Source organism: Lethenteron reissneri, chromosome 45 (genome assembly GCF_015708825.2).
Source record: "Lethenteron reissneri isolate LAM-NWPU_2019-01 chromosome 45, ASM1570882v1, whole genome shotgun sequence".
Taxonomy (NCBI): Eukaryota; Metazoa; Chordata; class Hyperoartia; order Petromyzontiformes; family Petromyzontidae; genus Lethenteron; species Lethenteron reissneri.
This window is the reverse complement of record NC_083823.1, coordinates 5,284,235-5,310,913: the sequence shown is the minus strand read 5'-3', so window position 1 is coordinate 5,310,913 and position 26,679 is coordinate 5,284,235. Positions and strand designations below refer to the sequence as shown.

Genomic DNA, 26,679 nt, shown 5'->3' with positions numbered 1-26,679 from the left:
ACTTAATTCGCAGAGTACGTCACCAACCGTGCTAATCGGAGTCGCGGGCACAGACAGACAACAAGTCGTTTCCAATGATACACAATTGCACCATAAATAAATCGTGTTCATTTTACACATTTATAGACAACACCAAAAACAACTAAAATCGTAAACCGTTTCAACAGCAGAGGTCGTGGAAAACACAGCGGCGTGTTTTCAATTGTATCTCAAACATTTTTTACGAAAAGTAACCTCCGTAAAAATAAAAAAATATATAACTCCGGAATCCGAGACAGATGCTCGTGAAAATCCACCGCGTGTTTTGCGTTAATGGCTTCAGCAGCATTGGTTTCACGTTTCACTTCCAAAGTGTGGTGCGCTGACGGCACCCTCGACTTGCGGGAGATAGTTGTTACGGACAAAAATCAGTGTGCAAAAACATTATTTGGACGCAAAGCCGTGCACTTTAAAAATACATATATTGTGCGTTCTAGTTATATGTGTAATTGTGCGTGTGTGTGTGTACATATACAAGCGGTAGTGTAGCGGTTAGCGCGCTGCGCTCTGAACCCGGCGATCCGAGTTCGATTATCGCTCACGGCCAACAACGGTGACGAATATCTGAACAGTTCCTGAGCCTCCCCTAGGTCGACTCAGCCTCAAATTAGTACCAAATGCGGTTGTGTAAACATCGAATCAGTATCTGCTGCGGTGTGTACACATCAGCATTGGCCCGCTAACCCTAACGTGTGCTATACGGGTGATCTTTGTATTTCATCTCGTACAGAATATACACACATCAGCTGGCGTGCAAGTGGCCGGGTGGATATTTGCATCTCTAGATCGTGACGTTCATACAGCAGTGGATTGACCATGCCAGGTGATATCTGATGATGATGATATTCTACATTGGTGACCAACCACCACTGATTCACCAATGCGGGTGAAATATGTTCAAAGAATTCGCACGACCCCCACGGACGCGGAGGTCAGTGAGTTGGGAAGTTGAAGGCGGACAACCCCTAATCCAGCAGTGGATTAACGGGAGGAACTGCACGCGTACACACTGCACATGCAGTACAGTATGCATTGTACTACGCAAGCGTGCATGCATATGTGGGTCGTAAAGTTGCGTCGTTCAGTATATCAACAAAGAACACGTGAGAGCTTTACTTTTCACATCGTTCACGTCTGATACTCGTGCCCCACTCTCCCCGTCTCTACGCAAGCAAGCGACGATTATTCGACGAGCCTTTCGATTACCGCAATTGGCTCGGCACGGTAACGAAAGGAGATCGACGTTCACGCGTGCACCTCCGTACGCTCAAGTGTTGTGAGCCTCTCCGTGTGTCGATTGTGTCGATGATGTTAATGTTAAACTGGACGGGGGTACTGTGAACTCGAGCGAGCGAGCGAACGAGCAAAAAAAAAAGTCACTTCGTCCGCGTAATATTTTTTTTTGCTGTCCTTGATAACAATTATTTTTGTTTTATTTTTCGAGGCCGATCTCCCGGCTCGCCACCGCTATTGTGCAATGCGTGCGCTCACGTGGGTCTACGTGCGAGGGAGGTTTCCGGGGTCGGCAACCTTCGAATTACGGAGCAGCGACACACGCGGCTCTCTGATTGTTGAAGGACTGTTGCTTCTTCGTGACAGTTACTTATTAAGGAGGCCATCTCACCTCGAACAACAACAAAATATTTCTGTTATTGTTAGTTTCGTTGGCGACCTGACCTCCTGGGTTAGGGTTACAGCGCCACGAGTTGCTGGCAAGGGTAGCAGCTGTGACCCGCAGTAGAACCCAACTTTGCTGGCGAGTGATAGACAGACAGACAATCTTGTTTCGTGATACAGTATCCCAGGGTTATTGCCGAGCCACAGGCCGAAATAAGCAATTAAATACGCCAAACGGCCAGCGACAAACAGGTTGTAATAGCTCGGTGTATGATTCTTGAAATCATGACCAAGGCTGTGTTTTTTGACCGTGTAATAGAAAACTTGGAGGGAAGAGGCGACGATGATGGGAGGGCATCGAATTCTAGAGTGGATCGGTGCACGGGAAAGAAGCAGAGAGGGAGTGGTGATGGCCTGCGGTGTGGTGAGTGAGTGAGTGATTGGGCGAGAGGGTGAGTGAGTGGGTGAGTGAGTGGGCGAGAGGGTGAGTGAGTGGGTGAGTGAGTGGGCGAGAGGGTCAGTGGGTGAGTGAGTGGGTGAGTGAGTGAGAGGGTGAATGTGTTGTTGTGATCTGCACTGTGGTTAGCGAGAGGGTGAGTGGGTGAGTGATTGGGCGAGAGGGTGAGTGAGTGGGTGAGTGATTGGGCGAGAGGGTGAGTGAGTGGGTGAGTGAGTGGGCGAGAGGGTGAGTGGGTGAGTAAGTGGGTGAGAGGGTGAATGTGTTGTTGTCACCTGCAGTGTGGTGAGTGAGAGGGTGAGTGGGTGAGTGATTGGGCGAGAGGGTGAGTGAGTGGGCGAGAGGGTGAGTGGGTGAGTGAGTGGGTGGGTGAGTGTGTTGTTGTCACCTGCAGTGTGGTGAGTGAGAGGGTGAGTTTGTGTGTGACTGGTGAGTGAGTGTGTTGTTGTGACGTGCAGTGTGGTGAGTGAGTGGGTTGGTGAGTGGGTGGTTAAAATTGAATCATTAAAATCATCACACACCGACTTTTCTTGAGTGCGAGTGGACTTTTTACACGACATCATATATTTAATTAAGGGACACTGAAATTATCACGATATAAAAATGGCAAATTAACATATAATGCCATTGATTAACTCGGGAACGCCCCACTGAGTCTCAAGACTACATGTACAGGAGGTTGCTGCTAACCATTGGGCTGTTCGGCCAATTCCATTACACTGTGAGAGATTTGGCGATACGCGCGGTACACACAAGGGGGGGTGATATCCGAAACGCCGCACAGATAGATTCAATAAAACAGACAGGAGCGAACTGCAAACCGTGCGCGGACACAACCCTAAAAAATATCGGTACCGCATTCCCCAGATTAGAAACCTTTGCGGAATTAAAGACGCCGCTCCGGTTTTGTTTTGTTTACCCAGTTTCAATTACGGGTCCACGCAACAACAACAACAGCAAAATCTGTTCTTACACACAGACACACTTACTTACACGTACCCACCGGATTATAAGACGCAGTCCCCCATCCCCACACCACCCACCTCTCTGCTTTTAAAAAATAAATACAGGGCCGGTAAAAGTCCGCGCTTTGTGTTTCAGTTGAAGCGAAGAGTCACGCAACTCCTGACTCGTGTGCTTCTTAACAACAACAATAATAATCACGGTACGTATGACGAACAGTACAGAGGGCTAAACAGCGTGTGAGGCGAACAGTACTTGGGCTAACCTCGCGTGAAGCTAACAGAACGTAGGGCTAACAGTATGCATTGATAACGGTACTTGGAGTGAGCAGTGCTTAGATTTAGTAGTACCTAGAGCGAACAGTGCTAAATTTTAGCATTACCTAGAGCGAGCAGTGCTTAGATTTAGCAGTACTTAGAACTAGCAGTGCTTAGAATTATCAGTACTTAGAGCTAGCAGTATGCAAGGCTAAAGGCTGACAGTACGTGGATGACTTACGGGAGTAGAAGACAGTCGTTAAACTGGGTAGAGAGTGCTTATACTGGGTAGAGAGTCTTGATACCGGGTAGAGAGTCGTGATACTGGGTAGAGAGTTGTGATACTGGCTAGAGAGTCGTGATACTGGGTAGAAAGTCGTTATACTGGGTAGCTAGTCGTTATACCGGGTAGAGAGTCGTGATACTGGGTAAAGAGTCGTGATACTGGGTAGAGAGTCGTGATACCGGGTAGAGAGTCGTGATACTGGGTAGAGAGTCGTGATACTGGGTAGAGAGTCGTTATACTGGGTAGAGAGTCGTGATACTGGGTAGAGAGTCGTGATAATGGGTAAAGAGTCGTGATACTCGGTAGAGAGTCGTGATACTGGGTAGAGAGTCGTGATACCGGGTAGAGAGTCGTGATACTGGGTAGATAGTCGTTATACTGGGTAGAGAATCGTGATACCGGGTAGAGAGTCGTGATACCGGGTAGAGAGTCGTGATACTGGGTAGAAAGTCGTGATACTGGGTAGAGAGTCGTGATACCGGGTAGAGAGTCGTGATACTGGGTAGATAGTCGTGATACTGGGTAGAAAGTCGTGATACTGGGTAGAGAGTCGTGATACTGGGTAGAGAGTCGTGATACCGGGTAGAGAGTCGTGATACTGGGTAGATAGTCGTGATACTGGGTAGAGAATCGTGATACTGGGTAAAGAGTCGTGATACTGGGTAGAGAGTCGTGATACTGGGTAGAGAGTCGTGATATTGGGTAGAAAGTCATGATACTGGGTAGAGAGTCGTGATACCGGGTAGAGAGTCGTGATACTGGGTAGAGAGTCGCTCTACCGGGTAGAGAGTCGTGATACCGGGTAGAAAGTCGTGATACTGGGGAGAAGACCGTCACTCTAGCGGGTAGGCGGTCACTCTAGCGGTCGCGAGAAGGGAAGACGCGACTGTTGAACCCTTAATTCTAGATTTGAAGATTTCGTGACTGCAAGGATTCATAGGTCTTTTCGGTAAAGTCACGTAGGTAAAAAATAAATAATAAACATAAATAATTTAAATAATACTTGATACAGCAATTGTGCTGTGACTATTCCACCTGAAGACGGAGGCTTGTGTTGCCTCCGAAACGTCGTGAGTTATTTTTTTATTTCTATTATTTCTTGAAACCTTCCCATGAGCCTCCCAACCCCACCGTGAGCCCTTCCGACCCAACAGTGGCTCCAGTACAGACGACGTAACGAGTTGAAACGCGTACCACCGATAATGCCCCCTTCTCCACCACCACCACTCCCCCACTCATTGCCCCCTCCCCCTCCCCGCCATCCCCCCCACCCCTACCTCGAGATGATCCCAAAACCGGGTTCCCAACATGCGGAGACGGTCAAGCAAACACGGGGACCGCACAGACATCCGCGGTGCTGGAGGAGGAGGGGGGCTGGAGGGGTGGTTTGTGGTTAATCCGGTCTCTCATTTTTTAAATCCTTTATATTAAGTTTGCTTGCTTGCGTGCTTGCTTGCTTGCGTGCTTGCGTGCTTGCTTGCTTACGACCGTGCAAATCTTTCGGTCGTTTTTTAACCCACTTCCCGTGATCCAATCGAGCTGACATTTTGCACACAGACTAGTTGTGCGAGACAATTAATGTTCGTGAAAATCTTTTTACCAAAATTTTACACTGTTTAGGGAAAACAAATTAAATATTTAATTACCAATTGCTTAATACTGGCAGACAATCATCTAAACCCATAGGTGGCAGCCATCTCAAGCCAGAGGACGAGAGGACTCTAGCCGCCACGCATATAAAGAATTTATAGTGAAAAACTTTGTTTTTACGGGTTTACTTGTTAAATCCTTTATATTAAATTCGCTTGCTTGCTTAGGACCGTGCAAATATTTCGGTCGTTTTTTAACCAACTTCCCGTGATCCAATCGAGCTGACATTTTGCACACAGACACGTGTACACACACACACGTGTACACACACACACACGCGTACACACACGCGTACACACACACGTGTACACACACACACGCGTGTACACACACGCGCGTGTACACACACACGTGTACACACACACTCACCCTCCCGTAGACCCAACCATAACCCCCCCCCCCTCATCCTCCCACCCATCACATCCCATCCCATCAACCGCCCCACCTACCTATGTACACACACACGTGTACAAACACACTTGCACACACACACGTGTACACACACTCTCGCGTGTACACACACACACGTGTACATACACACGTGTACACACTCGTGTACACACACACATGTACACACACGTGTACACACACACGTTAACACACACGTTTAAAAACACACGTGTACACACAAACGTGTACACACACACGTGTACACACATACGTGCACACACACACACGTGTACACACACGTGTACACACACTCTCGCGTGTACATACACACACGTGTACACACACTCGTGCACACACACGTGTACACACACACACACGTGTACACACACATGTGTACACACACTCTCGCGTGTACACACACACACGTGTACACGCACACGTGTACATGCACACGTGTGCACACACCCACTCGCGTGTACACACACGTTTAAAAACACACGTGTACACACACTCACGTGTACACACACGTTTAAAAACACACGTGTACACACACAAACGTGTACACACACGTGTACACACACACACGTGCACACACACACACACGTGTGCACACACTCGCGTGTACATACACACACGTGTACACACACTCGTGCACACACATGTTTACACACACACGTGTACACACACACGTGTACACACACACACGTGCACACACACACACGTGTACACACTCTCGCAAGCGGAGTGCCGTTTACCTGTGTGCGTCCTCTTGTGGATCTTGAGGTTTTCGGAGCGAGCGAACACCTTGCCGCAGGCGGGGAAGGGGCACGGGAAGGGCTTCTCGCCCGTGTGCACCCTGATGTGGTTCACCAGCTTGTACTTGGCCTTGAAGGGCTTCCCCTCGCGGGGACACTCGTCCCAGTGGCACACGTGGTGGGCCTGCTCGGGCCCACCCACGTGCTCTCCCGTGACGTGCGCCACCAACTCGTGCATGCTCGCGAACGTGTGTCCGCATGCTTTGGGCGCTCCTCCCTGCTGCTGCTGTTGCTGATGCTGCTGATGATGGTGATGGTGATGCTGCTGCTGCAGGGATGGGACAGGACCCCTCTCTGCCCAGCGGCACAGCAACTCCTGTTTCACGGACTGGCGCATGTAGCGGAAGAAAGCGCCAGAACTGAACCCGTGGAGCGACGAGCCCGCGGCCGCGGCAGCTGCGGCAGCTGCGGCAGCCGCAGCGGCCGCGGCCGCCGCAGCCGAGAAGGGGTCCTGGGTGCGACCGAGCTGAGCCGCGTACTCTGCGTGGTGGTGGTGATGGTGGTGGTGGTGCCGCGCGTAAACGTCGAGCGGGAGAGCCAGACGCATCTGCCCGTTGAGTCCGTGACCGCCTCCGTGCGGAACCTGCTCCCTGTGTCCTTGGCCACCGCCACCAACTCCTCCTCCTCCTCCCCCTCCTCCTCCTCCACCTCCTCCTCCGCTGCTCATGGCGTCTCCGAGCGGGTCGTTGAGGCCGGGCATCGCTGTTGTGGCAGCCACCGCCGCCGCCGCTGCCGTGATGTTCTGGCGTATGATGAAGTCTCGTCCGCCGGAGTAGTTCGCACGCGCAACGGGACTCCCATAGTCCACCCCGCCCGCGACAGAAGCACTAAAGCCACCCGCGGTGGTGGCGGTGGTGGTGGTGGCGTGGTGGTGCTGGTGGTGGTGGGACCCCGCCAGGAGATCGACGTGTCCCGGCAGATGGGGAGGGGGGCTTAATTTAAGGGCGGATCCTGAAACTTCCCCGGGCGGTTCGAATGCGTGCGACGCCGCCTGGGACCCCCCCGCGGTGCCCTCGACGGAGGGGTGAGTGAGCGGCTGCGACTGCGGGTAGCCGGCGAAGTCGCTGAAGGCCGAGCCGGCGAGGGTCTGGCACGCGTGCTGGTGGCTCACGGCAAGGTCCACCAACCTCAGCGCCTGGTTTCGTTTAACAGCCGCGGCCGACGATTCCATTTCGCGTGGAGAAGGATGTAGTTTGTTGTTGTTGTTGATGATGTTCGTAGCCTTCTCTGCACACTTTCGAGGAATTTTTTTGGGTTTGCCGCCGTCTTCTTGCTTTCTTTCCGCGGCTCAACTCTCGTTCGCGTCTTTTTTTTTGGTGGTGGAGGAGGGGAGGGGGGTGATGTCCACCACCCCCCTCCTTTTTGAGTTTTCTCTCCTCCTAAACCCCACCACCCACCCACCCACAAATCTCTCCCCCCACCACACCCTCTTCCACACACCCACCACCACCACCCCCTTCCACCCCCCCCCCACCAACTCGCGTTGCAATACCCCGTTAAGTCACCTAACCAACGACAAGAAAAGTTACGGAGCGCATCATTGAGCTGGATGGAGTGAACAACCAACGGGCGGCTCGGAGCTCGAGACGCAAAGCGGTGAGAGAGAGAGATCGGGAGAGAGAGAGAGAGAGGAGTGGAGAGAGCGTTGGAGCTCTCTCTCCTCCTCCTCCTCCGCTGTGGTTCCCGACTCTCTCCCACTGCACGAGGTTCGCCCCAATCTTAATAGGAGCGCCGCTCCGAGCGGGGACGGCGGCCGCGCGCGCGCGCGCGCGACACCTGGCGCGCGTGACGTCACCGCACCAACATTCACTTCTGCTCGACGCACGCACGCGATTGGGCAGCGTCTCGGTGATTGACAGCTTCTTTCTCCCCCCCCGCCCCCACCCTGTGACCCCCCCCCCCCCATCTCTTTCCACTCACCCACCCAACCAACCAACCCCCCCCCCCTCCACCATACAGACCCCTCTCCTACCCTACCCAACCTCAACCCCCTACTATCACCTCCCTCTGCAACCCTGCACCCACCCCGTTCATCACCCCAACCCCCCCACCCCACCCCACCCAGCACCCCCCTTGTCCTCATCACAATCTCCACACGGCTCCCTCGGCCCAACCAACCTCCCTCTTACCTCCTCCCGCTGTCCCGTCCTCTCCTCCTACTCCCCCAACTCGGCACCCTCCCCCCCCATCGCCACCCTCCCTCCCTCCTCCACCTCCTCCTCCTCCACCTCCCTTACCCCTTTCACTCTCCGCGTCCCAGCCTCGCATCCGCCGCCAACACGCTAAGTACAGTATTCCGCGTGTACGTTGTGTGTGTGTGTGCGTGCGTGAACCGCTCTACGACTGTACGTGATTTCCCCACGTACAGTAAGTACAAGTGTGTAATAACAACAACAACAGACAGACAAACAAACACATCGTTTCGTGGGGGAATTCATTCGCGCGCTCACAGAAACTCGCGCGCACGAGACGAGAAGACGCGCGCGTAGGGAGGGGAGGAGGAGGGGAGACGTGGCCCACACGCCGAGCGAGAAGAAGTTTGGCCAAACGAAACAAGGACGACAACAACAATAACAACAACAACAAGCGACTAAAGGAAGGGGGGCCCCCTTGCCCGAAACGTCGCCTATTGCGCCTGCTATTTGAAGCTCGCGCACCCACGCGCAAAGCGCAGCACGCGTTCCTTTAAAGCGGCATCGTAAAACACAAAACAACAGCAAAGGTCCCCCGTGTAGCCTGTTACCGAAAGAACCAAGAAGATGTTCACAGGCTGTTTGGGGCTGGCGCCGTTAGGAGCGAGTAGCAGCTCCTATGAAGGCCGGCACGGCATTACGAGTGGGGTGAGTGGGCCAGCATCACGCCCGGCCGCCTTTGTCTCCCCAGTGGCGATGTATACAACAAAGATTAGCAAACATATCCCCCGTATAGCCTGTAACAGACTGCAGGGGCAAGTGCTGTTAGCGAGCACCTATAAAGGCCGGCACGGCACACGAGGGGGTGGGTGGCCAACACCACGCCCGGCCGCCTTTGTCTCCCTAGCGGCGATGTTTACACACCGCACAAGGTACTCATTTGAGGCCGAGTCGACCTAGAGGAGGCCCGGGACCGGTTCAGATAATCGGTGTTGGCCGTGAGCAGGGAATCGAACTCGGGTCGCCAGGTTCGCAGCGCAGCGTAGCGCTAACCGCTACACCACCGCTCACCAACTATGTATAGAACACACACACACGCATGCAAAGTGCATCTCTCATGTCTTTGGTCATTAGCCTACGAGCCTGTCGTATTAACATTATCCAGCAGCAGCAGCAGCATTGTTTACAAAATTAAAACTCAGAAGCGGGTTCCCCACCCCCCTTCCCCGCCTCTGGGTCTCATCAGCAGAGCCAGGCTTTGTCACGCAAAGTCACGTTGCTCTGTCAGACGTAAGCGCTTAGTCGACAAGACGCATATCCCCGAGTGACCAACAGCAGTAGCAGCAGCAGCAACGCAAAGAGCAACTTGGTATTAACCTAGACACGGGTTCCCCGAGTTAATCTGTACAGTTTAGCACGCAGGAGGCTTTCGCGACGAATATCATCCACAATAGAGAGAGGTTCTTTTGTGGGTTAAATCGCGTAAATATATAAATGTGTCGTTAAAACCCGCCACCAGCCGACACAGCCAACGAGTAAGGGTTGTCACGTAAACAGAACGTGGCCAATTCGTCACTAATGTAAGGATGACAAAAAGAAGAATCGGAAATCGAGGCCTGCAATCTACGACATTTACGAATGATCTTAATGCTGTGTAAATCTCTGAGCGCAGTCCCCTACAACGCTGATTCGTTATAGCGCGCTTTTATTCGCGGACATTATTTATTAATTTAAATATAAACATCATTTTTGTTTATTTTACATTTTTTGTTGTTGTTGTTGTTGCATTTAGGATCGATCCCAAATGTCTGACGCCACGGGAGATGGCGGTGACTTGGTGTCGCGTATGGGATGCGTGACGCGCAGGCGTGCGGTGTGACGTCACCTTTGTCATCACGTGGGCGCACGCTCAAAGAAGACGAAAATAAGACGCACATTTAAACATGGTCCGAAAATCCAGAAGAGGTCAAAAGCTAAAAATCTATGACTATCTTTGTTTTTTTTACAACGCAAATCTCATCATCCCGATTATAAAACACTGAATAGCGTATCCATTGCGGTGTAAGGAATACAGGTTGTGTTTGTAATTCGTACTACAATGTTGATATGACTACAATATTGCAGCATTCGTTACAATACAATGCTATTTGGAGTTGCATTTCCATTCACACGCAATGTACGTATTAATAAATAAAACGCATGCGTGTGTACGTGTGTGCGTGTGTTCGCTCGTGCGTATACACAGTATCTGTCCCACGTTTACAGCCCAATTAAAATTCCTGCACAATTGAAACACAAAACACAAACCCATCGCACATGACATAAGGTAAATATATATACACAGACAAAATTCAGTCTCTGTAGATACAGTAAATACCTCGATATACGAAGTAGACCGGTTCCTGGAGCTTCGTTCACATATTGAAACTTCGTTTACTGAATAACTTATAACATTACGACTACGAAGATGCCGTTCGCAGCCTTCGTGACTGCCATTTCATACTAAAACAACTTCATAACTCGCCATTAATATCGCAAGCAAAGAAATGGTTCATTGAAAATTACGTCATATTTGACACCGTACAGTACGACGATTAAAATGAATAAAAACAAACGTAGTGTCTTGTCAAATATATTCACACTCACCAGCGAAGCTCATCGGTGCGTTCAAAAAGTCGCAATCATTATTTACCCAGGAGGCTTTTGAATCGCCAAATTATTTTAAACGCCTCGTTCCGCCGCAAATTCACGCACGTGTCGAGTGCATTCGCATTTCGAGCTGGTAACTGTAAATCAAATAACAAAAAGAAGTGAGCCCCAAAGTGTTCTATCGGCGTATTCCTGGAACGCCACGAGTCCCGACCGGTGACACGCGAGGTGGACGATTTCACTTTCGCCGTTCCGTCTCCTGCGCTTGACAAAACCACGGTGAATTGCGCGACGATTATTGGGCAATTGTTGCCAGCTGGGTTATGCCCATAGAAAATTCACGCTCAAGAAGGGAGCCGTAGTTCAAAACGTTGCAGATTATAGTTATATATTGTTTTAAGGACGCCCCCCCCCCAAGACACACACACACACACTGTGTTGTTATTGACACGAAACGTGTTGAATTTGTTGTTGTTTCGATTTAAAGCTTTCGTGACTGCAGGGATTCATCTTCTTGGTTCTTTCGGTAAAGTCACGTAGAAGGGAAGTAATAAAATAATACAAATAAAACATAATAAAATAATTCTCACGACCTGAGGACGGCTGCTTGCGTTGTGGCCGAAACGTCGTGAGAATTATTTTATTATGTTTTATTTGTATTATTTTATTACTTCCCTTCTACGTGACTATACCGAAAGAACCAAGAAGATTTGTTGTTGTTGTTATTAATTGTGCTTGTACGCCACTGCCCCCAACGCAGCAGTAGCATCACAACGCCATTTGTGTCCGAGTAGAATTTGGTTGTAGGTGGGGGGGGGGTGCGTCTTATAATCCGGTAGTTGTGCGTGCACGTGTGTGGATCACCAGAGCCGTATAACTTTATTGACACACACGGCACGAGTTTGTGTGGAGGGGTGGTGCGTCTTATAATCCGGTAGTTGTGCGCGCGCGTGTGTGGATGACCAGAGCCGTATAACTTTATTGACACACACGGCACGAGTTTGTGTGTGTGGGGGGGGGTGGGGTGTGCCTCTTACAATCCGGAGAATACGTCATTATTTCTCGGTACAATATATGATTTCGCGACGTGTGTTTACAACACTGCCATAGAGTAATTCACGCTCTGTTTTTTTATTTTCTCCAGCCCAGACGCTAACTTTAGCGTGCATCCTGTACACATTTCACGGGAGCGCAACGAGACGACGGTTCGATTAGCTTAGCCTCGGCATAGTTGCGTGGACAGTGGCTCACATCAGTGTCGAGGGATGGACTCAAATCCGGCCCCGGGTAACTATTTCCGGCATGCGCGGCGACATTTGGGTCGACGAAGAGTTGTCAAATCGCGATTGCAGTGACACTGGTTGGATGATTAGCGGACCGCCTTGAACCACGAGTTTTTGGCTGATTGGTTGTAATGGTTGGTTAACTGGTTGACCGGTTGGTTAACTGGTTTACTGGTTGGTTGACAGGTTGGTTAGTTGGTTAACTGGTTGATTGGTCTACTGGTTGGTTGGGAGGTTGGTTAGTTGGCTCACTCGTTGGGTGGTGAATTGGTTGAATGGTTGATGTTTCAGTTGATTGGTTGAGTAGTTGGCTGGTTGGATGGTCGATGTGTTACCTAGTTAGTTAGTTAGTTGTTAGTCGACTGGTTGGTGAATTTGTTGGTTAGCTGGTTGACTGGTTTGCTGGCTGGGCGACTGGTAATTTTTGGTTTAAGTTCATTGCTTCTTTAGACGTACAGCATCACGTTTGTCACAGAGGGTCACCACGCAGCAGTGACAGCGCGAGTGATGGCACGCGGTCGGGTGGTGGTGGTGGCGCTGACGACGACACAACCAGAGCTTCTCCTGCTGGACGGGAAAGTTCCATTTTCATCTCGGAGCTGGAGAGAGGAGACAGAGACGAGGACGGCCAATTACTCTCGGACGTAATTACTCCAGTGATCGATACGCGCAAATGAGCAGGGGCACGTTCCAGCCCGGGGTTTTGTTGTTCATGTCACGAATGTGTTGAGAGCATTAAACAGCGATGGAACGAGTCGAGAGAGAGGACGCGCCCCGAGGAGATGGAGCAAGGAAGATCGTTCGAATGTGCAGGTGGATTATCAATTGCAGCGAAGGATCGTGATATATTGTGGAGGATTGGGACGGCCTTCATCCAGCAGTGGATTGGCCATGGCTGATGATGATATACGCGCACAACAATAAAGACAAAGTTCCGGAACGGCAAACGACGAGGTGGGTGTGGCCAGAACAACGCCCGACCGCCTTTGTCTTCCCACTGCCGATTATTACACACCGCCTCAGGTAGCCTATTTGAGGCTGAGCCGACTTAGGGGATGTCCAAGACCGATTAAAATATTCACCGTCGAGGCGCTGAGCAGGGAATCAAACTCGCGTTGCCATCACGATCATCACTATCATCACGATCATCGCCATCATCACGATCATCACGATCATCACGATAATCACAATCATCACGATCATCACTATCATCACATTCATTACGATCATCACGATCATCACAATCATCACGATCATCACGATCATCACGATCATCATGACCATCACGATAATTACGATCATCACGATCATCATCACGATCATCACGATCATCACCATCATCACCATCATCACCATCATCACGATCATCACTATCATCACGATCATCGCCATCATCACGATCATCACGATCATCACGATCATCAGTATCATCACGATCATCACCATCATCACGATCATTGCCGGGTTCGCAACCCAGTGCGCTAACCATTGCGCCACCGCTCCCTACACACGGACAAAGACAACGACCCCCCCCCCCTTCCCCCATAGCCTCAACAGAGTGTCGGGGGGAGAGGGTGTGGTGCGGGCAAGTGCTGTTAGCGAGCAGCACCTCCGACGGCCGGCAGGGCACACGAAGGGGGCTGTGTGGGTAGCGAACCACGCGGTGTCCCACGCCGCCTTTGTATCTCCGTGAGCGGCGATGTTCACGCACCGCGCCGGGCACTCGTTCGAGGCCGATCGAACCTCTCGGGCAGGCGCGCGACCCGCTCGGACAACAAGAACAACAACAACAACAACAACGTCAATAAAAATCATAATAAATAGATGAAGCTAAGCACGCGAGACGAAGGTTTCTGCAAACACGCGCGTGAAATGAGCGGTCATCGAGACGACGACGGTCGCCGCCCATGATTTGAAATCGCAAACGGCGCACCAAAGACAAAGATCCCCCCCCCCAGTGTAGCCTTGACGGGCTGTTGGGGCAAGTGCTGTTTGCGAGTAGCAACTATGAAGGCCGGAATGGCACAGGTGGGGGGGGGGGGATGGGGGGTGATCAACACCACGCCCGTCCGCCTTTGTCTCCCTCGTGGCAATGTGTTTACATCTCACACCAGGTACGCAATTGAGGCTGAGTCGACGTAGAAGGAGGCCCAAATGATGTTTCGTCGTGAGGGGGTCGCCGGGATTCGTAGCGCAGCGCGCGCTGACCACTGCACTACCGCTCCCCACGTGTACCACCATCTCGCTCAGCCACCACCACGACCACCATCACGACCACCACCAGGACCACCACCACGACCACCACGAACCACCACCACGACCACCATAACAACTACCACCACGACCACCACGACCACCATCTCGCTCAGCCACCACCACGACCACCACCACGACCACCACGACCACCACCACAAGCACCACGAACCACCACCACGACCACCACCACTATGACCACCACAACGACCACCACCACGATCACCACAACCACCACCACGACCACCACCACTATGACCACCACAACGACCACCACACGACCACCACCACGATCACCACAACCACCACCACGATCACCACAACCACCACCACGACCACCACGACCACCACCACGACGACCACGATCACCACAACCACCACCACAACCACCACCACGACCACCACAACGACCACCACGACCACCACCACGACCACCACCACGACGACCACGACCACCACAACCACCACGACCACCACGAACCACCATCATGAAGACCATCACTATCATTACGATCATCACGATCATCACGGCCATCACGATCATCACGATCATCCAACGCTACCTCGCTTCTCCGCCGACCTGCTGCGTGTGGGCCACGTGGTTGATGTCGGTGGAGGGCAACAACTGTGACGTCGCATCGAGGTGGTGGCTGAGCCGGAGGAGTTAGCGGAGAGGTGAATCGTCGCTGCTGTCACGATGATGATGCTGACGATGATTACGATGATGATGCTGACGATGATGATGCCTGATGATGATGATGATGCTGATGATGCTGACGATGATGATGATGATGCTGACGATGATGATGATGATGATGCTGACGATGATGACGATGATGATGATGCTGACTATGATGATGATGATGCTGACGATGATGATGCCTGATGATGATGACGCTGATGATGCTGACGATGATAACGATTCCTCCTCCTTCCGTGTCTGTGAATCGCGCATTGAGTCCGACGTTCTATGTGCCACGGTGCTGTCCGTTCTGGGTGGCGACCACAGTGGCCACACACTGCCCGATGAGAGATTCTTAATCTCCCATTTGTCTCTCATCATCATCCTCGTCATCACGAGTCCACGTCTGCTGCTGCTGCTGCCGCTGTCGTGGTTTGAGTGCGGATGATGCGATCGAGTCAGGGACTGTGGTCCACGAGATTCACGGCTGGAGATCGGAGCCAGGGATCTTAAGCGACGTCGTCTGGGCTTTGAGAAGGAGGATGGGGGGGGGGCGAAGGAGGAGGTGGTTATTGTTGTTAGTGACTTCTCGTTCTTACATCACCGATCAACAGTGACGAAGACAACAACACGCAAATACAGCCACAACAACGGTAACGCGTGGCTGCGTGGTGCTGGTGGTGCTGGTGGTGGTGGTTGTGGTGTTTTCTAAGTCGTATCGCGACACCACAACCTCAATACGCCGGGGTGATTCCGCTGTTCTGCCTCGCCACGTGATTCCTTTACAGCAACGCTCCATCGATCTCTCCCCACGGCCCGTTCTGTGCCCATGCACACCACGGATCTCCCTTGGAAGCTAGCCGGGTAACTGGCTACGCGCGACTTCCCGTGTGACAAATATATATTGAGCATGATGGTGACGAATACGATATACGGCATTTTAATATCTATACGAGGCCTCGTTACACTTGTATGCGTGCGTATATGCATATATATTCTTCACAGGCACACACATGTACGGAATATCCGTAATTATATGTGTATAGTGTGTGCGCACACATACATACATGCATACATAAAGACAGTCATATATAAACAGAATCAATTATACACATTGAGATTTCATGCGTAGCCTACATAGACTGTCGGGGCAAGTGCTATTAGCGAGCACCTATGAAGGCCAGAAGTGCACACGAGGGGGTGGGTGGCCAGCACCACGCCTGACCACCTTTGTCTCCCCAGTGCTGATGTTGAATACACACCGCAACCAGCATCCTTACTCACTTAAGACTGAGTCGACCTAAGGGAGGCTTCAAGACCGGTTCAGATAATCGTCACTGGTGTTGGCCATGAGTGGGAATTGAACTTGAGTAGCAGCGGTTCGTAGCGTGGTGCGTTAACCACCACACTGCCGCTCCCCACGTACAGATGAAGACAACAAAGCAAAGATCCCCCGTGTAACCTTCACATGCTGTTGAGGCAAGTGCTGTTAGCGAGCACCTATGAAGGCTGGAACGGCATCCAATAATATAATTGGTAGTGATCGGTTGTCATCGACTCTATATTTACGTGCTATGAAAAAGGACCTTTACCCGAAACGTCGCATATTTTATTATTTTCCCTTTCAAGGCAGTTTTATTGACGTGTGTGCTTAAGTTTTCTCGTTAACGAGTAACTTGCTTCAAATATCACGACGTTCTACACCGGCTAAAAAAAAGAACCGAACGCTCGAATACAAACATCTGTAACGAATTCCCTTGCGAAGGCTCACACCCTCAAACTTTCGGTAGCCGTGGGCGATCGGGGTTCAATGCATTTGAGAGTTGGGGGGTGGGCGGGGGGGTTCAGCAGACAAACCAACGATGGCTGTTCCGAGTCTCACGCTCAACACCCCTCCGCTGGAGTCCGTCTCTTGTTATCGGTGGACCGAGTAATTCGCCACGCCGCCGAGTGTGACGGTGAAGCCGAGAGAAAGCAGCTACTCATCAATGTGCGCGCGCGTGTGGGTGTGTGTTTATACGCACAGTAATACCCTGATTTATGTTATCCCCCGTTAACGTCGTTTCGATATACGTCGTCACTGTTATCATTAACATCGCTAGCAGATTCGTGTCGCCTCAAGCCCCACACTTACGTCGCTGACGGCATCATCGTTGCCATTCCTTTCCTGTTATACGTCGCTTCTCAGAACTTTGCCTCCATCACCACAGCACCCCGTGGGTTGCTTCGTTTTACGTCGTTTCGATCAATTCCTCGTCTCACCGTTCAGGAACGCATCCCCGACGCAAACCGGGGTATTGCCGCATATGCTGAATACGTACACGTTGAGAAGACGTTAAACAAAAAATAAACGTACAAGAGCTCTGCAAAGTTACACTATATATTTAACGGTCGCGAAAATATCTCCCCGGGCGATGAACCTAGATCAAATATCACCGCACCTCGCGTCAAATGTATAAAAATATATACGTGTGAAACGTTTATATTCATGTACATTTATAAACACGCGTGTGAGGAGGAATATGAGCAAACTTTCATCCAAGAGCGAAAACCGTTTGCGCCATCCTATAAATTCGTCGACCCGTGTATAAATGTCGAAATATCATCTAGACAAAAATGTGCAAACGGGAATATTTATGACAAGCCCTAGAATTATACGGCGTATATTACTTACATATTTTACAACTTTTGGAAACTGCCGATCGTCCTCTGCGTGTGTCTGTGTGTATGTCTGTGTGTATGTCAGTGAATGTGTGTGTCTGTGTGTGTATGTCTGTGTGCATGTCTGTGAATGTGTGTGTCTGTGTGTGTATGTCTGTGTGTATGTCTGTGAATGTGTATGTCTGTGTGTATGTCTGTGAATGTGTGTGTCTGTGTGTGTATGTCGGTGAATGTGTGTGTCTGTGTGTGTGCTGCCTTTGGTGCGGTGTGTAAGCATCGCCACTGGGGAGACAAAGGCGGCCGGGCGTGGTGCTGGCCACCAACCCCCTCGTGTGCTGTTCCGGCCTTCATAGATGCTACTCGCTCACGGCACTTGCCCCAACAGTCTGTTAAGGCTATACGGGGGACCTTTGTCTTTGCTGCTCTCTGCCCCCTTTGTGTTTTGCTGCAGGATTTTAGAAATTCACTGCGAACTTTAATCGTAAATCACGCGCGCCAGCAGTTTTACTTATGGTGGCATTTACACGCGGTGCTGCTGTTTGAAGGCGCGTGTGTGTGTGTGTGTCCGTGTGTATGAGTCTGTGTGTTTGTAGTGGGGAGCGGTGGTGTAGCGGTTAGCGCGCTGCGCCATGAACCCAGTAACCCGGGTTCGATTCCTGCTCACGGCCAACACCGGTGACGATTATCTGAACCGGTCATGGGCCTCCCTTAGGTCGACTCAGTCCTAAATGAGTAACCTGGTGCGGTGTGTGATTATTGCCGCTGGGGAGACAAAGGCGGCCGGGCGTGGGACTGGCCACCTTACCCCCTCGTGTACTGTGCCAGACTGTTAAGGCTATACGAGGAACCTTTGTCTTTGTGTGTCCGTGTGTGTGTGTGCGTTCGTATGTGCGTGAGTGAATCTACACTTGTGTCCATGTGTGTTTGTGTCCGTGTGTGTGTCTGTGTGTCCGTGTGTGTGTAAATCTACACGTGTGTCCATGTGTGTGTGTGTAAATTATGTATTTAGCGGATTAAGATGCGAACTTGGGAGAGACCCGAGTTCGATTCCAGCTCACAGTTACAGCGAATATTTAACCTGTCCTGGGCCTTCTCCCCTACGGTCGACGCAGCCAACAAAGGGGATACAACCGCCTGTTGAAGGCGATACGAGGTGTATTTGTGTGTGTAAATGTGTGTGTGTAAATGCGCGCGTCTGTGTATATGTGTGTAGATATGGGGAGCGGTAGCGCAGTGCTGAACCGGGCTACCCGAGTTCGATTCCCACTCACTGCCATCAGCATTGACAGTTATCCGAGCCGGTCCTGGGCCTCCCCTAGGTCGACTCAGCCTCAAATGTGTACCTCGTGCGGTGTTTAAACAACAACAATGGGGTGACAAAGGCGGTCGGGCGTGGTGCCGGCCACTCACCCACCGCCTCGCATGCCGTGCCGGCCTGCATAGATGCTCACTTAACAGCACTTGCTCCAAAAGTCCGTTAAGGCTATACGGGGGATCTTTGTCTTTGTGTGTGTGTGTGTGTGTAAATGTGCGTGGACCCGAGTGTGCAATTACATCACAGAGTGCCGTTGTGAGTCACTCATCACGAGTTAGTGCCCCTGCCAGACTGATATGTAACTCCCCGTAAGAAGCAGCAGCAGCAGTAGTCGTGGTCGTGCTAACGTTTAGGCGACGTTTTAGCCGTAAATTACGGTGAAGTATAAAAACGTTACACGGGGGATTGTGGCGTATTTATTTTGGTCGTAAGCGGAACGTTTGGAGGGGGGAGGGGATTTATTACAGCGTGTGTGTAGGAGGAGGAATATATATATATATGTACTTGCGCTCATTATGTAGCAGTATATATATATATACACACGCACAATAAAACATGTTAAATGTAACTACTTTTCAATTGAAATAAAAATGCGATTTGTGTGTGTGTTCTTTTACATCGTGATTGCTGAGCGCAGAGATCCAAAACGCACAAACAGAAGGCCAAGCGGCCAGTAACTAACAGCACTGAAATCTCAGAAAATCTCTCAGAGGTAAGAATCAGATAGGTTGTGTTTTTATTGACCGATTATTTATATTTGAACATTTTGGGGGGTTAGAAACGCGGTGTTTGAACATCTTAACACCTTTTTTTATTGACAGAATGGGCAAAGCCTAAATTTTTATATTTTTCATCGGACAGAGTGTTGTGTGATTCGTACGATGGGGAGGTCACCGTGGGTTATAACGCAGAGGCGATCAGCTGGGATGTAAGTTTCAGTTTTCGGGGAGAGGGCATCACGGGCTCACGTTTCCCCAAATTTCATGTTGAGTGTAGATTTAATGATAATGATAAAAAAAATGTAACAAACAGGACGGGTGGCTCGACGATATTGAGCGAGAAGGTTTTCGCGATCGGAAAAGTTGCGAGTTTTTTTTTTCTGTGGGGGGTAGGGGGTGTTGACTCGGCCCATCATACCTCGCGTGGTTGATAAAATTGGGCACCAAAGTCTCATTTTCGAGAGTCACCTTGGGTCACCAAAATGGGCAAGCAAGAAAAATTCACAACAGCAATGATCTGAACATGCGGCAGTACATATGGCCACACTTGCTATACCCCCCCCGTCATAGGAACGTGGAATTGCTACCATTGGCATCGCGGGGCTGTGAACAGAGATTGTGCCAGAAATACGTCTCGCACCATTTGAGCCTATTGGCACAAGACAGTGGAAAGCGCAAAAGACGAACGGCGAAATGTTGCATTGGACACCTTCCCATGGGTCGTGATGATGATGATTAAACAAGAGATGATCAGTTGAAGTGGAACTCACTTTTTCAACAATACGAAGAGCCCGTGGGAGAGACTGCGTTGTTGCATCGCACGAGTTTAACGACGAGAGAGGCGATGTCATTGGTGGTTCTAATCAGGTGACGTGGGTAAAAAATTTAATGAAAAAAAACAACTAAATTAAATCACGACGTTTCGGAGGCAACACAAGCTTCCGTCTTCAGGTGGAACCATCACACAGCAGAATTACTGAAGACGGTAGCTTGTGTTGCCTCCGAAACGTCGTGATTTTATTGAGTTGTTTTTTCATTAAACTTTTACCTACGTGACTTTACCGGACAAAACCAAAGAGTATGAATCGTTGCAATCACGAAAACTTCAAATCTAGAAATAATCAGGTGAAGTCACGGAGAGGGGAAATTATAAATAATAAAAATAAAACATAATAAAATACAATTCTCACGACGTTTCGGCCACAACACAAGCAGCCGTCCACATTGGAGCGCTGTCTTTCAGACAGCTCTGTCTTCACCTGAGAACGGCTGCTTGTGTTGTGGCCGAAACGTCGTGAGAATTTTATTTTATTATGTTTTATTTTTATTATTTTATTATTTCCCTTCTACGTGACTTTACCGAAAGAACCAAGAAGATAATCAGGTGAGTTCACGCATCCATGACAGGTAATCTGACGATGCACTCACAACGTTACTCATATCATGCGTAATCTCGATGTAGTCAATTAACCGCACACACACAATACAAAGACAAAGATCCCCTACATAGCCTTATTCGACTCTTGGGGCAAGTGCTGTGAGCGAACACCTATGAAGGCCGACACGGCACACGAGGGGTCAGCACCACGTCCAGCCGCATTTTGTCTCCCTAGTGGCGATGCTTTTACACACTGATTTGAGGCTGAGTCGACCTAGATGATGCCCAGTGCCAGTTCAGATAATCGTGTACTGGTGTTGGTCGTGAGAGGGACTCGAACTCGGCTCGCCGGGTTCGTAGCGCAAGAGGTTCAACACGCACACGTACGCACACCTATCGGATACAAATTATCACCCAAACACAACTCAAATACAAAGCGCTGAAAGGAAAACTAAAGTATTGATATAATTTGGCGACTTTTCGGTCAATGCTCATTATTCTCCTCTCTCCTCTGAATAAGGGACATTGCCCAAAACGTCGCCTGTTTTATATGTTTTTATTTACTTACTTGTAGAGCACTCAATTGTGTGGGGGACAAGCCGTGCATGTCATTGATCAGCCACGGGCGAACACGGTTCAGGGCACACGTATCCGAGTCAGACTCTTGATTTAGACTGGAGGAAGAAGAGGAGGAGGAGGAATCCGATGAGCTATGAAGCTCTTTTCTACAGATGTCCAGTCGGGGCGGGTCAGCAAGTTACAGCAGCGAAAAATTAAAAAATAACCGATAGGAGTGCAAAAGTTGAGAAATTGGTGAGCGAGTCACTAAAATATAATGACATTATATTTTATATTTATTGATTATTTCAAAATTGGGCAAGGCAGCAAAAACAACAACCCATTCACAGACCACACCGAGATGACACAACATAGTCGTAGTCCCTCAATAAGATGTCACATCAACATTGAACTATCGATACACAGGTAATGATCAAAGTTACAAGTGACATTTGCAAATGTGACGACCGTATCCGGCACGAATCTTCTGCTTCAGGATAGATATTTTGATGAGCCCTTCAAAGGTCGAAACGGGTCTTGAGTTTGGTAGATATAAACAAATACGCGCTGTTGGATAGCAATGGCTCTTAGGGCCAATCGGAGGCCCACGTGCTGCTGGATATCAATGGCTCAGAGGACCAATCAGAGGCCCACGCGCTACTGGATGTCAATGGCTCAGAGGACCAATCAGAGGCCCACGTGCTACTGGATAACAATGGCTCAGAGGACCAATCAGAGGCCCACGTGCCGCTGGATATCAATGGCTCAGAGGACCAATCAGAGGCCCACGCGCTACTGGATGTCAATGGCTCAGAGGACCAATCAGAGGCCCACGTGCTACTGGATAACAATGGCTCAGAGGACCAATCAGAGGCCCACGTGCTGCTGGATATCAATGGCTCAGAGGGCCAATCAGAGGCCCACATGCTGCTAGATAGCAATGACTCAGAGGACCAATCAGAGGCCAACACGCTACTGGATATCAATGGCTCAGAGGGCCAATCGGAGGCCCACGTGCTGCTGGATATCAATGGCTCAGAGGGCCAATCAGAGGCCCACATGCTGCTGGATAGCAATGGCTCAGAGGACCAATCAGAGACCAACGCGCTACTGGATATCAATGGCTCAGAGGGCCAATCGGAGGCCCACGTGCTGCTGGATATCAATGGCTCAGAGGGCCAATCAGAGGCCCACATGCTGCTGGATAGCAATGGCTCAGAGGACCAATCAGAGACCAACGCGCTACTGGATATCAATGGCTCAGAGGACCAATCGGAGGCCCACGTGCTACTGGATAGCAATGGCTCAGAGGACCAATCAGAGGACCACGTGCTACTGGATAGCAGTGGCTCAGAGGACCAATCAGAGGCCCACGTGCTACTGGATATCAATGGCTCAGAGGACCAATCAGAGGCCCACGTGCTACTGGATAGCAATGACTCAGAGGACCAATCAGAGGCCAACGTGCTGCTGGATATCAATGGCTCAGAGGGCCAATCAGAGGCCAACGTGCTGCTGGATATCAATGGCTCAGAGGGCCAATCAGAGGCCAACGTGCTACTGGATATCAATGACTCAGAGGACCAATCAGAGGCCAACGTGCTGCTGGATATCAATGGCTCAGAGGGCCAATCAGAGGCCCACGTGCTACTGGATATCAATGGCTCAGACAGCCAATGGGAGGCCCACGTGCTACTGGATATCAATGGCTCAGACAGCCAATGGGAGGCCAACGCGCTGCTGGATATCAATGGCACAGAGGGCCAATCAGAGGCCAACGCGCTGCTGGATAGCAATGACTCAGAGGACCAATCAGAGGCCAACGTGCTGCTGGATATCAATGGCTCAGAGGGCCAATCAGAGGCCCACGTGCTGCTGGATATCAATGGCTCAGAGGACCAATCATTGCTGACGGGGCGATAAAATAATTATTATGTTTATGTCCACGTGGAGAGGCAGCCTTTTGTTATGTTCGTTTTATTACGCTTCAAGTGTGGGTTTTGTATATACATTGCAACGTCGCATATCCGACCATCAAATATCCGCACTGGCTACTTAACAGCACACGCCCTGTGCAGTATTTAATATGCAGCTGTAAATGTAGCGTCTAAAGATGCGACCGCGTCTCTAAATGCTGGAGGAGACTATTAAAGTAAGCTATTTATTATTTAACCAGGTAAGGCCCACTGAACTATGTAGCGGTTTTTTAGAAGCGAAATGGCCACAAATGATAGCCCAACCAAGTGACTCTCCATCGTGTGGAAATGTTATAGCAATCAAATACTCTAAACGCGTGACGTTGATTCTAAATGTGGAGAGAAAAACCGGAGAGGACCCGGAGGAAGAATCCACGCGACCACGGGGAGAACATGCAAATCATCAAAAATATGCAGCAGGTATCAGGATCGGGATCGAACCTACGACCTCCTGCATAGCAGGCGAGGCCGAGGCAGTGAACGGGAATTCTGGGACAGGAAATCAGCAGCACGGGAGGCTGGAGGTGAAGGTAACGTCGATGACTGACAGGGGAGGCAGACGAGGAATAACGTGTTCGCTATCTCGGCCTAAATATAACAGCAGCATACGTGATTCTTACACAAGCGATTCGACAGGTGATTGCGTGAGTCGTTGGCATCAAACATTAAAGAAAATGAATCGATGATGTGATGTATCCCTACCCACCTGCTGTTGTCTGTCACGGCGCTGTCTGAACACGGATATTGAATTCGACGATGGCACAGATCGATGATTCATCATACACACAATGCATGGTTGTAATTTTGATTCTCATCGCTACTACCATCGGTTGCCCGGGAAAGCCTCGTTGAGCGTCAGGACTACTTTTCAAGAATATCCTTGGCAGGTTTTTTTTTTCAGTTGGGGCAAGATGTCGATAATGCTGTGTGTAATTCCCAATCTATTATTATTATTATGGTTTGCACTGTGTGCCGAGCCAACGAACAGCATCAATTGAGACACTTGAAAGGAATGTTCAAACGATGCATGGATATTTGTTTGGCCAATGTCAGTTACTCTGTGTGTTTTATTTTTTTCTGTGCGTATATATATTATTTTTCGTTCGCGGTGTTAGCCGCCGAGGTCGTGACGGGGGTTTCTCTCTTCCCGTTGCTCCGTGTCCCCCCTCCTGCGCCGCTCCCGTCTCGCTGTAGTGTTGCCCACCGAGGCACTACTTTATTGAGGGCGACATTGGTACGTGAAATAATGAAAGATTGAGAAAAGCCGTTTTGGGCTCCTTAACAGACACACACTCCACGTGGAGAGGCAGTCCCGAGTCTCGAATCGAACCCAGGCCCTCCTTGATGTGTGGCAAGTGTGTTGCCACTACGCCAATCCCTGCCCCCCCCCCCCCAGCCGCCCACCCCCCTAACGCGCAGATCACGACACGGGCTATACCCGTACCCTCTCCGATAACGTACGGTGCGAAAGAAGTTCAACACATACGCATGCCACGCAGCTCCTTTGTAAATCTACTGGTTGGATGAGGGCTTCCCCACGCCATGAGGCTCGCGGAGGTTGTGTGACCATACTTCACCACTCTGGTCGGCGTGGGTTGGTGAATACGGGTGGGAGTATCGACGCGGAAGAGGGTGGGGGGGGCAGAGATGGGGGTGGGTGGGGAGGATTTGAAAATGTCCACAATGTCCTTCCTGCCGCGCCGAGAGATCGAGTGTGTTGGCCGTGACATCAGAACAGCTTCCAACCTCTGTAGGCTCGGGAATGGATATCGGTGAAAGAGCTTTACAGCTCATCGGATTCCTCCAGTGTGCATACAGGTTCGTTGGGTTGTGTATGCGCATGACAGAGTACAAGTTAAAATGCTCGTGAAATGTAATTACGAATTGTGAATTTATTATTTTACATACTGCACGTAACGTGGTTTTCTTAAATTTTGATTTAAAGCTTTCGTGACTGCAGGGATCCATATTCTTGGTTCTTTCGGTAAAGCCACGTAGAAGGGAGATAATAAAATAATAAAAATATAAAATAATAAAATTCTCACGACGTTTCGACTGCAACACAAGCAATCATCACCAGGTGTGAAATCCGCTTTCGTAGCGGATTTCAAATTTTCTTGCTGTGGATTTCACACCTGATGATCATTGCTTGTGTTGCAGTCGAAACGTCGTGAGAATTGTTATTGTTTAATATGTTTATTCTTTTATTATTTTCCTCATACGTGACTTTACCGAAAGCACCAAGAATATGTGGTTTTCTTAGTTTATATAATTTTCGGCAAAGAAATGTCCTTGTTGTCGTTTTAACACTAAAATATCGTGCAACGTCTTGACACACGCACACACCTTCAACTTGACCACAGTACGCAGACTGTAACGGTGACTGTGAATGCTGACACATCCACTCCGTCTGCCCGTGTGTGATGCGCGTAGCGAGACGGTTGCAGACACAACGGTCGCATGCCCGGCTTTGCCGAGCCTGCAGACGGATTCGTGAATGTGTCGGATATGGGAACGCCGATAGAAATCGACAGCAACACAGTGCCGGATTATCGTAGGAGCACAAGTAGCTACACAAGTAGCTACACATGCAGCTACG

At 50.1% G+C, this 26,679-nt stretch overlaps 1 protein-coding gene and 1 long non-coding RNA gene across 2 annotated transcripts in view; both read right to left on the bottom strand.

The window, feature by feature from the left end:
- LOC133353918 (zinc finger protein ZIC 1-like) overlaps positions 1 to 7,832 on the bottom strand; it is a 27,326-nt gene extending 19,494 nt beyond the window's left edge. Inside the window, exon 1 of the mRNA XM_061570428.1 lies at positions 6,415 to 7,832. Within this exon, the coding sequence (XP_061426412.1) occupies positions 6,415 to 7,645 (1,231 nt within the window). The 5' untranslated portion in view covers positions 7,646 to 7,832. The remainder of the gene's footprint in view (positions 1 to 6,414) is intronic.
- A 4,033-nt stretch (positions 7,833 to 11,865) lies between these two features.
- The window catches only part of LOC133353771 (uncharacterized), a 56,022-nt gene continuing 41,208 nt past the window's right edge, over positions 11,866 to 26,679 (bottom strand). The window contains exons 2-3 of the long non-coding RNA XR_009756471.1: positions 14,148 to 14,304; positions 11,866 to 13,137 (exon numbers count right to left, since the gene is read on the bottom strand). This is a non-coding gene — a long non-coding RNA (uncharacterized LOC133353771). The remainder of the gene's footprint in view (positions 13,138 to 14,147; positions 14,305 to 26,679) is intronic.